This window comes from Lepidochelys kempii, chromosome 8 (genome assembly GCF_965140265.1).
Source record: "Lepidochelys kempii isolate rLepKem1 chromosome 8, rLepKem1.hap2, whole genome shotgun sequence".
Classification (NCBI taxonomy): Eukaryota; Metazoa; Chordata; order Testudines; family Cheloniidae; genus Lepidochelys; species Lepidochelys kempii.
Window position 1 is genome coordinate 14,681,433 of NC_133263.1, and position 12,455 is coordinate 14,693,887.

A 12,455-nucleotide genomic window follows, 5' to 3' on the forward strand; every position below is an offset into this window, starting at 1 on the left:
GGGCATCACAACATGGGGAATAGATGGCCAGCCCTCTGTGGAGAAAGAGGTGGTTAGGGACTATTTAGAAAATCTGGACGTGCACAAGTCCATGGGGCCGGATGAGTTGCATCCGAGAGTGCTAAAGGAATTGGTGGCTGTGATTGCAGAGCCATTGGCCATTATCTTTGAAAACTCGTAGCGAACGGGGGAAGTCCCGGATGACTGGAAAAAGGCTAATGTAATGCCAATCTTTAAAAAAGGGAAGAAGGAGAATCCTGGGAACTACAGGCCAGTCAGCCTCACCTCAGTCCCCGGAAAAATCATGGAGCAGGTCCTCAGAGAATCAATCCTGAAGCACTTACATGAGAGGAAAGTGATCAGGAACAGTCAGCATGGATTCACCAAGGGAAGGTCATGCCTGACTAATCTAATTGCCTTCTATGATGAGATTACTCGTTCTGTGGATGAAGGGAAAGCAATGGATGTATTGTTTCTTGACTTTAGCAAAGCTTTTGACACGGTCTCCCACAGTATTCTTGTCAGCAAGTTAAGGAAGTATGGGCTGGATGAATGCACTATAAGGTGGGTAGAAAGTTGGCTAGATTGTCGGGCTCAATGCGTAGTGATCAATGGCTCCATGTCTAGTTGGCAGCCGGTGTCAAGTGGAGTGCCCCAGGGGTCGGTCCTGGGGCCGGTTTTGTTCAATATCTTCATAAATGATCTGGAGGATGGTGTGGATTGCACTCTCAGCAAATTTGCAGATGATACTAAACTGGGAGGAGTGGTAGATACACTGGAGGGCAGGGATAGGATACAGAGGGACCTAGACAAATTGGAGGATTGGGCCAAAACAAATCTGATGAGGTTCAATAAGGATAAGTGCAGGGTCCTGCACTTGGGACGGAAGAACCCAATGCACAGCTACAGACTAGGGACCGAATGGTTAGGCAGCAGTTCTGCGGAAAAGGACTTAGGGGTGACAATGGACGAGAAGCTGGATATGAGTCAGCAGTGTGCCCTTGTTGCCAAGAAGGCCAATGGCATTTTGGGATGTATAAGTAGGGGCATAGTGAGCAGATCGAGGGACGTGATCGTCCCCCTCTATTCGACATTGGTGAGGCCTCATCTGGAGTACTGTGTCCAGTTTTGGGCCCCACACTACAAGAAGGATGTGGATAAATTGGAAAGAGTCCAGCAGAAGGCAACAAAAATGATTAGGGGACTGGAACACATGACTTATGAGGAGAGACTGAGGGAACTGGGATTGTTTAGTCTGCTGAAGAGAAGAATGAGGGGGGATTTGATAGCTGCTTTCAACTACTTGAGAGGTGGTTCCAAAGAGGATGTCTCTAGACTATTCTCAGTGGTAGAAGAGGACAGGACAAGGAGTAATGGTCTAAAGTTGCAGTGGGGGAGGTTTAGGTTGGATATTAGGAAAAACTTTTTCACTAGGAGGGTGGTGAAACACTGGAATGCGTTACCTAGGGAGGTGGTAGAATCTCCTTCCTTAGAAGTTTTTAAGGTCAGGCTTGACAAAGCCCTGGCTGGGATGATTTAATTGGGGATTGGTCCTGCTTTGAGCAGGGGGTTGGACTAGATGACCTCCTGAGGTCCCTTCCAACCCTGATATTCTATGATTCTATGGTGCTGCATCAGTGATTAAGCTTCCACATGATTCAGATTCCTATTAAAGCCCTCAAGGACTCAGGTGAGGCAAATCAGCTCAACACACAGTGTCTTCAATGAGATCGTGCCTCTCATCTGGCAATTACTAGTGTGGATAACCCTGGATTAATCCTTACAACATCCAGTTTCTCTCTCTTTCAAATCAGTGAGTACATATAAAATAAAAATACAGGGTAGCAGATAGTTTAGATAGGGAATCTCATGGGAATATTATTAGTTTGCTATGTCAATTTCATTACAACTATAACCTTCTTTTTCCAAAGTACTTTCCAAATGCTAATTATTCGCACAACACCTCAGTAAGTTAGGCAGGTTTTATTCACTACATGGTACAAGGGTTTAAACTGAAGCAGAGAGCCCAAGGTCATACAGTGAGACAGAAACATGGCTGGGGAGAGAACCCCAGAGTCCTTGTTCTAATCAGAAGAAAATGCTTCCATGGGAAATGTAAACTTTTGCCCATTTTTTTAAAATATTTAAGGACAGTGAAGTTCTCTTAACGGGGAACCTGCTAGAAGGACAAACCTGTCATTAACCTTTAGATTCATACTATATGTCTCAATTTTGAATACGAGTTCAACTTGAGATGTTTTTCTTGGATGGTTTTGCGCTTCAACAGGGGGCAGTTTCTTTAGACCTCAAGGCTCCTTAAAAGCATCACGATGAATAAATAGCCTCAGGTTTGAATTAAAGCATAATTTTTTGCGGTATCACTGAACATACAGCAGCCACCATTACAGAGTTAGCATTGCACATGGTGGTATGCGAGATTATAATTACCATCTTTGGGAACAGTAAATCTTGGGTTTTAGTGGCTTGTATGTAATTTTTCAGTGCTTCATGGTCAAGCCAGGCTAAAACTGGAGGAATTAAGTAGGGATTAAATTCATGGCTTGGATGTTAGTTTTCCAGGAGTTTAAAAGGAAGGAACAAAGTGGGTCAAATTAATCTGTGGTGTAATAGACTGAACTATTGTCCAGGATGGAACAGTATAGCACCCACAACAAATAGCTAGGGCCTGATTCTCAACAGCCTTGCAGCCATGTACACCCATGCAAAGTGGGCGTAAAACAGTACGCTTCTGATTTAGTAGCACCCTACAACCACTCTGCATGGGTGTGAATTACTGTACAAGGGACCCGGCCGTGGAGACTCAGCCCATGGAATCTAGCCTGCCCAGCCTCTGCATTCATAAGGGTTACTTTTTTATTCGTTGAAGGGTATAAATAATGCTAGCCTTACCGCAACTTCTTCTGTCTGCATCAAGAGGTCACATGGGGGCTTCAAAGCCTTTGGCCGGCTAGCAAACCAGTATGTGATCATAGCTGCAAAGGCACCAATGCCAACTAAGGTGGTAGCTGGCAAGCTGTGGAAAAACTGGCTGAAGCTGTCAAACTCGGGCAGCCGCAGGCTCCTCAAGATTTCCTGTGCTTGCATCTTTTCAAAGATTGAAAGGGCAAATTCTGCAGGATCCAAAGGAAAAAAATGAGTTAATGCCACAGGATTAACAGACATAGTAGACATAGGCCAAAACATTTGCCATACTTCTCAGGGAACGAAGGCAAGGAAAGGCAGTTCTCTCTTTACCTTTTAGAAACATACTGCTATGCTGACCCAGAAACAGCTGTCCACAGAAAAAGAAAAAAGCAAAAAAGGCGCAGCTACAAAAGAATGGCACAGAGCAAAAAGCATAATTAGCATCACAGCAAGAGGAACCATGTATATTTAGACTGTTCTGTGTCTGAAACATGTATCAAAAGCCCCCTGGCTCTGCTTGAAACCAGGCCCTTACAAACAAAGGCAGAGAGACTGAGGCATGGAAGGCAGCTGACTGCTAGAAGAGATGCCTTTAACCTGCATGGATTTTTTCCATTTCAAATATTCTTAGCACTGGTGATAATCACATGATAACTGAAAGTGGCAGTGTACCCTCGGCAAAAGGATGCGTCGCTTCCGTCAGCGAGAGGATCCTTGACTATTCCACACTTCACAGTCATTACAGAGACGCAGAGTTTTGAAAATGACTAAGAATTTAGCAGCAGCTATTTAAAGCTGCAGCTTTTTCTTTTACTTTGTGAGCCAACATCTTTCAGGAAGCCTGTAATTTTTCTCCCACCTCTAACTCAAGGTACTGACTTCTGTGAGCCCCTGATACTGTGCTGTCATATCTCTTAAGTAAAATAGAAATAAAATTAGCAATCTCTCCATTTCTTCTTTCCCAGCCTGTAGGAGAAAAAGCCCGATTAGTTTGTGTGTCGGTTTTCGTATGTATCTGAAGAACAAATTGAAAGGAAGCCAAGTCAAAGCGATGAGTTTTGCATTTAGTTTTGATGTGGTGCATTCTAATCTCTTGTAGGAGAGAGTTCCAGAGTCTAGGTCCAGTTCCTGTGAAAGTTCTTCCTGTGCTCTTGAGCTTTCCCCTGATTGGTCAACAGTTTCATTGTTTGGGTGGAATACAGCTCCTTCATGGGAGGTCCTGGCTGCAGTGGCAGAGGTGATTTCTCAGGTAGCTAGGGCCAATCTAACAGTGAGCTCTGAATATCAAGAGACAGACCTTGAACTGGACTCTGCATGCTTTGGGGAACAAGTGCAAGGAGCAGAGCACCAAAGTTATGTGTTTATGCATCCCATGCTGCTCAGCCAATGACCTATTGTGCTTTGTACCACTGGGAGCTTTTTCGGGCTCTTTGGATTCATTCTGATGTGTAATGAGGTGCAATGATCAAGCCTGAAGGTCAGGAATGTGAACGTAAGAACAGTCATACTGGGTCAGACCAAAGGTCCATCAAGCCCAGTATCCTGTCTTCAGACAGAGGCTGGTGCCAGATGCTTCTGAAGGAATGAACAGAACAGGGCAATTTATCAAGTGATCCATCCCTTGTTGTCCAGTCTCAGCTTCTGGTAGTCAGAGGTTTAAGGAAACCCAGAGCATGAAGTTGCATCCCTGACCATCCTGGCTAATAGCCATTGATAGACCTACCCTCCAAGAACTTGTCAAATTCTTTTTTGAACCCAGTTATAGTTTTGGCCTTCACAACATCCCCTGTGAATGAGTTCCAGAGGCTGACGATGCATTGTTTGAAGAAGAACTTCCTTTTGTTCGTTTTAAACCTGCTGCCTATTAATTTCATTGGTGACTCCTGGTTCTTGTGTTATGTGAAGGGATAAATAACACCTCTCTGTTCTCTTTCTCCACACCATTCAGGATTTTATAGACCTCTCTCATATCCCCCCCCAATCATCTCTTTTCTAAGCTGAATAGTCCCAGTCTTTTTAACCTCTCCTCCTATAGAAGCTGTTCCATACCCTTACATATTTTTTGAATATGTAAAAGCGCCACATATGTTCTAAGTCTGAGGTTTACTTGTTTCCTGCTGGGTGGTGGCGGGGGGGGGGGGGCAGGGGTTAGCAAACTGTTGAGTATTTGATCTTTATCAGGCCTTTCTTTAACTTATTGCTGGATCTTTACAGCCAAGCCCTCCCACTGTGTCCCTGACCATATTATATGTCAACTTCGGGCTCCTATGAGCATACTGTTTGCAGATGGCAACAGATCAGCCTGCTTGTATGTAAATTTCAAATGGCTAACTACCACCTGGGGCCTGATCCTGCAGCTCTTACACATGTGAGCAGTGCCAGTGAAGTCAGTGGGATTATTCCTGTGAATACAGGCTGCAGAAGCAAGGAGGAGGCTGTCAAAGTGCTGATTCTATGCTACTGGAGGATCTGCTATGCAAGAGGGATCCTCAGCTGGCCACAAGGCCACCTTTAAGTCCACTGTCTTCTTGAGAGTCACAGAAGAACGGGGTTAAGGAGAAGAACCTTAAGAAAGAGCCGTAGACATGTAAATGGTTAGATCATGATAATATACCAGTAGATGGCACTCAAAAATATGCAGCATTTGTGCACTGCAACTGGCTCCTAGGGCTCAGCTCTTAACAGTGGGAGACAGATCAAGTACAGATGCTTTATGCTGCGTAATTGATCACAGTGTTATAGGTTTTAGTGGCACAGGGAACGTGCTGCTGTGTGGACTGGCCAGTACAATTCTAGCAAAGAAGACTGGATCTGACTTCCCTCACTTACTCCAGTTAACTGATTTCGATAAAGTTACTCCTCATTTACAACACTGAGAGGATAATCAGGTCAGAAGGGCATCATTTCATCACTGTGCTAGGATCCCTTGCCTCACAGGGGTTATAGGGCAGGCCTGTGTCCCTCTGAGAAACACGCCCAGTACCGGGAAGCCCAATGGCCACGTGCTATGCTCCCACAGCTATCTCTGCTCTACTTCTGCAGCACTCCCAGCTGCAAGGGGCACTCAGGGGAGGAGCAGAAGAGGGCCAATGAAAGCAGAGGGTGCGAGACATACGCCTGGGGCAGTCTCACAACTTGGCAGTTCTGAACCCCAGTAGGCTCCACAAGGATCAGTGAAGCAGGGGCCTCAACTTAGGGAAGCTCTGAGGACTCCCCTAGTCTGTGCCAAAGGCCGCGCCGTCTGTGTAGTCCCTGAACAGGAGAGGCCCAAGATACCTCCATTGTGTCCTATGCTGGCACCAGTGCAGGCATCTCCCTGCTGCAGAGCGATTAGGATCCTTCCACTGCAGAGGAAGAAGAACCTCCTAGAGAGCAAATGCTCCCTCATTGGCCCAGTCCTGAACCGGGGTAGCCGACATAACTATTCAATTCTCTGTTACCAGAAGGGCTGAATATTTTCCCTGGAGTACAGATGGGGAGGGGAGACCAGAAAGAACGAGAGGAAAAAATCCTTTTCGGTGTAGATCCTCAGCTACTGAAAGGGACACTGTTGAGGTTGTTAGGCATTAACTACCTTGGCAATTGCCCCATGTTGTAGGTCTGGCCTCTAAAGACTCTAGCAATGGAGGTTTTTTTAAAGGGATATATTTCTTCAGCACTAAAAATCAAAGGAAAGAGAGGGGGAAAAGAGACCCTCAACTTATCTGCTTCCTTCTGTAAAGAGATCAGTGCACAAATAGGGAGCCAAAAGAGTTGAAAAGTCATGTGACATGTCACAGTAATAGGAAGGGACACCACGCAGCCCCCAGATCACTCCCTTTCAAATTCAGGAATGGTTTTGTCTTTGGTGATATAAGGAGGAGACTTGCCCTGGCATATTATTGCCGTCCTCAGTGGATCAGTGCAGTGGGGCTCATTCAGACACAAAACAGAGACAAGTCATTGAATTGGGATCTTTCTGAATACATATTCTGTCAGAGGTGTCAAGTGGTACGTGGAGTGATCGCCTTGGGTATAGAGACTATGAAGGCAGGTAGGGTAGGTAGTGAATGGGGAAGAGCTGCTGCATGGCTGCTACTGCTGTCTCAAGGCTGGAATAGCCCCCACGGCTGCTGCTCCCACTCCATTCCACTCCTCAGGAATGTATTTCGGGGAATCCCAGACATATTGGCTCTGGCCTCAGCCCCTCAAAATCCCTAGGTACAGGGAACCCAGAAGGAGCTGTGCCTTATGTGATACAGGGGGTGTCCTGCTTCCTGTCCTGTACAGTTGAAGCACCCTACCAATTCAGCTCAGGTCAGGAGTCTCAGGACCCTATTTGCCAGCAGCTGGAGGGATAGATCTTCAGTGGGTGTAAGTCAATGCATTTCCATTGCCTTCAATGGCGTGATGCCTACTTATACCAGCTGAGGATCCCGCACTGTTTGATGAATCTCCTTGCTTTTTTCTTTTATGTACAAAACTGTGATCATCGGTATAAAGGACATATCCCCCATCCCATAATCAATGGCTTGCTTGTCTCCAGAAATCTGGGCCTGATTCCTCTCCCACAGGGTGACAACCACAAGTAATTCCATCAACGTTAATGGAGCTGCACTGGTGTGAGAGAGATTTGTTTGTGTGTTGAATATACAAGTCACAGCCTGTGTTTTAAATAACTGCTTCATGTTGACTGAGGTAAGCAAGCTCACAAGGCAACCCCCCTTAGCTTTGAAACTATGAGGGGAAAATACCCCAGGCCCAGGTAAATTAGAATCATAGAATATCAGGGTAGGAAGGGACCTCAGGAGCTCATCTAGTCCAACCCCCTGCTCAAAGCAGGGCCAATCCCCAACTAAATCATCCCAGCCAGGCCTTTGTCAAGCCTGACCTTAAAAACTTCAAAGGAAGGAGATTCTACCATCTCCCTATGTAATGCATTCCAGTGTTTCAGCACCCTCCTAGTGAAAAAGTTTTTCCTAATATCCAACCTAAACCTCCCCCACTGCAACTTGAGACCACTACTCCTTGTTCTGTCATCTGCTACCACTGAGAACAGTCTAGAGCCATCCTCTTTGGAACCACCTCTCAAGTAGTTGAAAGCAGCTATCAAATCCCCCCTCATTCTTCTCTTCCGCAGACTAAACAATCCCAGTTCCCTCAGCCTCTCCTCGTAAGTCAAGTGTTCGTCCCCTAATCATTTTTGTTGCCCTTCGCTGGACGCTTTCCAATTTTTCCACATCCTTCTTGTTGTGTGGGGCCTAAAACTGGACACAGTACTCCAGATGAGGCCTCACCAATGTCGAATAGAGGGGAATGATCACGTCCCTTGATCTGCTGGCAATGCCCCGACTTATACAGCCCAAAATGCCATTAGCCTTCTTGGCAACAAGGGCACACTGTTGACTCATATCCAGCTTCTCATCCACTGAAACCGCTAAGTCTTTTTCTGCAGAACTGCTGCCTAGCCACTCGGTCCCTAGTCTGTAGCAGTGAATGGGATTCTTCCGTCCTAAGTGCAGGACTCTGCCCTTGTCCTTGTTGAACCTCATCAGATTTCTTTTGGCCCAATCCTCTAATTTGTCTAGGTCCCTCTGTATCCTATCCCTACCCTCCAGCGTATCTACCACACCTCCCAGTTTAGTGTCATCTACAAACTTGCTGAGGGTGCAGTCCACGCCATCCTCCAGATCATTAATGAAGATATTGAACAAACGGGCCCCAGGACTGACCCTCGGGACACTCCGCTTGATACTGACTGCCAACTAGACATGGAGCCATTGATCACTACCCATTGAGCCTGATGATCTAGCCAGCTTTCTATCCACCTAGTTAGTTGGGAGGGAGATGGTTAATGGTGTCCCTTTAAATTGCCAGAGCACAATTTAAGGCTGCACCAGCGGTTGGGCTTTGAGAGACAAATCTTTTACGGTAAAGGAAGCTGAGCATCCTTTTGTCTCATGCCCTCTGTCCCCTGTTCAGTCTCTGTAGCCGCTGGCTGATTATTGGAAAGGATTCTGTTCCCGTGGGGAGCCCCCAAGTATTTATGCACTAAATGTATGCACTAAAATGCTGTTGCACTAAATGTATGCACTAAAATTAATAGAAAACTATATGGTGTTTCTTCTTCGGAGTCATTGCACGTGATTTATTTAAGGTCAGGCTAATTGTCTCTCAAGTTTTCTGTCACTTCATGCTGAATATGCTCTAGAAAACATATTTAGCTGCTTTTAGTAAGTAATTTTAATAGTACGTGTGCTGAAAGCTACACACATAATAAATAGCTAGACCCTGTCCCAAAGAAAGAGCTTGTAGACTTAGTGTACAGTGAGAGAAAACAAACCAAGCAGGGTGAGGTAGGGAAGACAGGATGACAAACAAATTATATTCAGTGAAATAAACAGTCTTGTCAGCCCAAAGCCCAGCCATTGTCTAGTGTTTTATAGGCATCAGAGCAGACCTGACTTGGAGGAGGACAATGGAGTGAGTGTACAGATTTTTAGGGAGAGCGCCTCCCATGGATAAGGGGTTTGTCAATAATCCCTGCATGTATTTAATAAAAATCTTCCTTCATGAAAAATACTAAAACCAAGTTAGTTTCAGGTCCCAGATTGGGGCCTTTAGGTTCTACTACAATAATTAAACATTCACCCTATGTTTCCGTTTGGAAATATCTTCCTATCTAGGAATGGATCCCTGGCCTCTAGGCACCTTTACAGAGTTCTGATTATTTAACACAGTGTCTAATTACATTATTCTGACAATTTAGATCCATGTTACAAAGCCGCAGGACGTGCTGGATCAGAGTTAACAAAGTGGCACAATAGACTGCGGTTACATCCTAAAGTGTTGATTGTCCCTTTATCTCAAGCAGAATTTCTTCAACACCATATTGGCCATGATTTTAAAATCAATGTGTAAATCAGCAGGTTTTCACTAACCGACCACAAACAGATGGAAGCTCATTGCTAAGCAATTCTTAAGGCGGAGTGAGAGCCTTGCACATCTAGGTTACTTAAATTTTCTGATGCTTACAGAAGAGCAGTCAGTCTTAATAAGGTTATTTGGCCAAGTTTGCAAATTGGTGCCAGAGTAACTAAGAAGGGAATCTGACTTGCTTTCTGATTATACTGTCTGTGGTCTCTCTAATTTGGAAACAACCCTCCCAATAAGTTGGTGAGCAATGCTGGAACCACTTATGCAAGCAAGCACTGGACAACAAACTAGAAAAGGCGTTAAAGGGGTGGGGAAATGGAGCAGAGCTTTGCAACCCACGTGGTGGGGGAGGTCAAGCTTTCTCAGCTGCAGCCGTTGCTTTTAATGTTTGCCAGGCAGAATGTGCTTGTACCTAACATCAGGAACCATTCCTTGAGGGACATCTAAAAGGAGAAAATTAGTGATCAGGTTGAACTTCAGCATTCGGATCACCACCGAGAGCAAGGTGTACTGGGGCACTAGACCTTGTTTTGGGTATTTTAGGGTAGATTCCCAACAATAAGGGCAAGTCTTGACTTGAAGCGAAGGGTGAAGCCTCCCCTAGCACAGGCCAGATGCCTGTATGTTAAGGGATGGGTGGTAGTCCTGGTGTGCTGTACAGAACGGAGAGAGCTTGACTACCTCTTTAGCCATGTCTCAGGAGAGTGGATTATTATTGCACACGATTGCTTTGTAGCCTAGGAACACAGTTTAAGGCCAGAAGGGACCACCAGATCATCCAGTTTGGCCTACCTATCACAGGCCATTAAATTTCTCAAACAGCCCCCTGTTCAGTCCAATGACTTCAGCTGAACTACTGCCCTGGCTCTTTGCTACATGTTAGCATGGTGTAATGTGTGTGAAACATCTAGATTTTGTAAGTTGTTGATTGGTTTTAGAAAACTCAAAGCGGTGTCTTTTACCTTCCAAGAGAGTATGGTGTTTTCATTTAAAATTGGCAGGGGAAAGGTATTTGGCTGGGGTGGAATTTGACCTATATGGAGCTATTTATTCTTGCATATAGTACATTCCCATTATATAAGAACAATGTTAGGAGGTCCATGAAATTGCAAATACAGTAAGCAGAATGTCATTAGTAGCGTCCGCTGATGAATGATACATTATAAAATCTACAGTAATAGGCAAAGTTTCCCCATGACTCCTAGGGGAAATAATTTTCAATTGGGCTCATTCCATCTGCTACAGTAAATACTCCAGGGAAAATCCAAATATTAAAATCAATTTAATGTATTAGGTACATGTATGATTCTTGATTACTGGTGGTTATTCAAGATCCCATGACCCATAACCCCAGCGTCCTGCTAAATTCCCACTTGGGCAATTACTTTCTGCCAACCTGAAAGTTTCCTCTGTAGTTTCATATGGCTAAAATAAGTGCCAAGGTACTTCAGAAAAAAGGTACTTTACATATATTACATTCAAAAAGTAGGTCTGAGAGGAGGACAGACAGTCCCCCTTCACTTCGTGATTGAAACACCTGCATCATGCTAATGAGCGCTTTTAAACAGTTCCTGTATTCCTTCCTCCTCAGAAAGGACTATATTTCAGGGGCAAGTTTAGTGATTCCTGTGTTTGTGAAGTTTGTAAAGATTTTCAAATCCTTTGTGATTAAAGGAGTTATAACTATGTTATTATTATTAATAACTCAGTCTAAAACACATTGCAAAGCATCGTGGAGGATTCCATATTGATGGAAATAACACAAACAAATGGGAAATTAGACCTGCACACTGTGCGTTCCAATACATTAATCAACTCAGCAATCCGAACAAATCAGTGGCAGGATTGCTGGAATCTTTGCATACACTAACTTGCAGATGCAGTAAGTAAAATTTTAGGGAGTGTTGCATAATATTTTCCTGGTTATACTTACATGTTTTCATGGTTTAAAAACCATGATTTGAATGGTTTCAGAGTAGCAGCCGAGATTTTAGGTGTGTAATTTGAAATCACATTTCACTCCCATCCTCACTAATGAGGATAAAGAACTTCTCAGTTTCTCATTTCTCATATTCAGAATCTATAGTTTCTAGAGTAACTCAGTCAGTGACCCCTATTTCTGATTACATATGATTTTAGTATTATTGTGCTGCAGATCTTATCTGGCTTGGCTCTTGCAACAGTTAATCTTGCATCTAAAAGTGGCTTGGCAATGACCCTGTCCTTAACTATGTTTGGGTAAGCGGCCTTGCTTTTGGAACATAGCCCACACTTACAATGTCAAAATAACTCAGACAGCAGCAGCATCTGGACATAGGGGAAAGGCACTGGTTGCTCTGGGCTGACCACAGCGAGAAGAATTTTGTAATGGGGGGTGTGTGTGTGTGTCTCTGTGGAAGATCTTCCACTTTTGCTCATACAACCAGGACAATCTCGAATCTCTTTTGTGTCCTTGTCCTTGTGAAAGGCACCATGCTCTCTCAACAAGATCAAACTGATGCTGTTCGAATCACTCCTCTGTGATTCCATTTTGTCCCCTTCCATTACCTGCAATTGATGCACTTTTACGGAACAAATTCCTGTCACATAAACCACTGACAGACAATAAGTTCCCT

The 12,455-nt window shown here is 44.5% G+C and overlaps 1 protein-coding gene across 9 annotated transcripts in view; it reads right to left on the minus strand.

Annotated features, from left to right (window-relative positions):
* Positions 1-12,455, minus strand: part of ACSL6 (acyl-CoA synthetase long chain family member 6) — a 111,647-nt gene that overhangs the window by 51,783 nt on the left and 47,409 nt on the right. For all 9 annotated transcript variants that reach the window (XM_073355623.1, XM_073355629.1, XM_073355632.1 and 6 more), the window contains one exon: positions 2,911-3,131. In XM_073355623.1, coding sequence (XP_073211724.1) covers positions 2,911-3,131 — 221 coding nt within the window. The remainder of the gene's footprint in view (positions 1-2,910; positions 3,132-12,455) is intronic.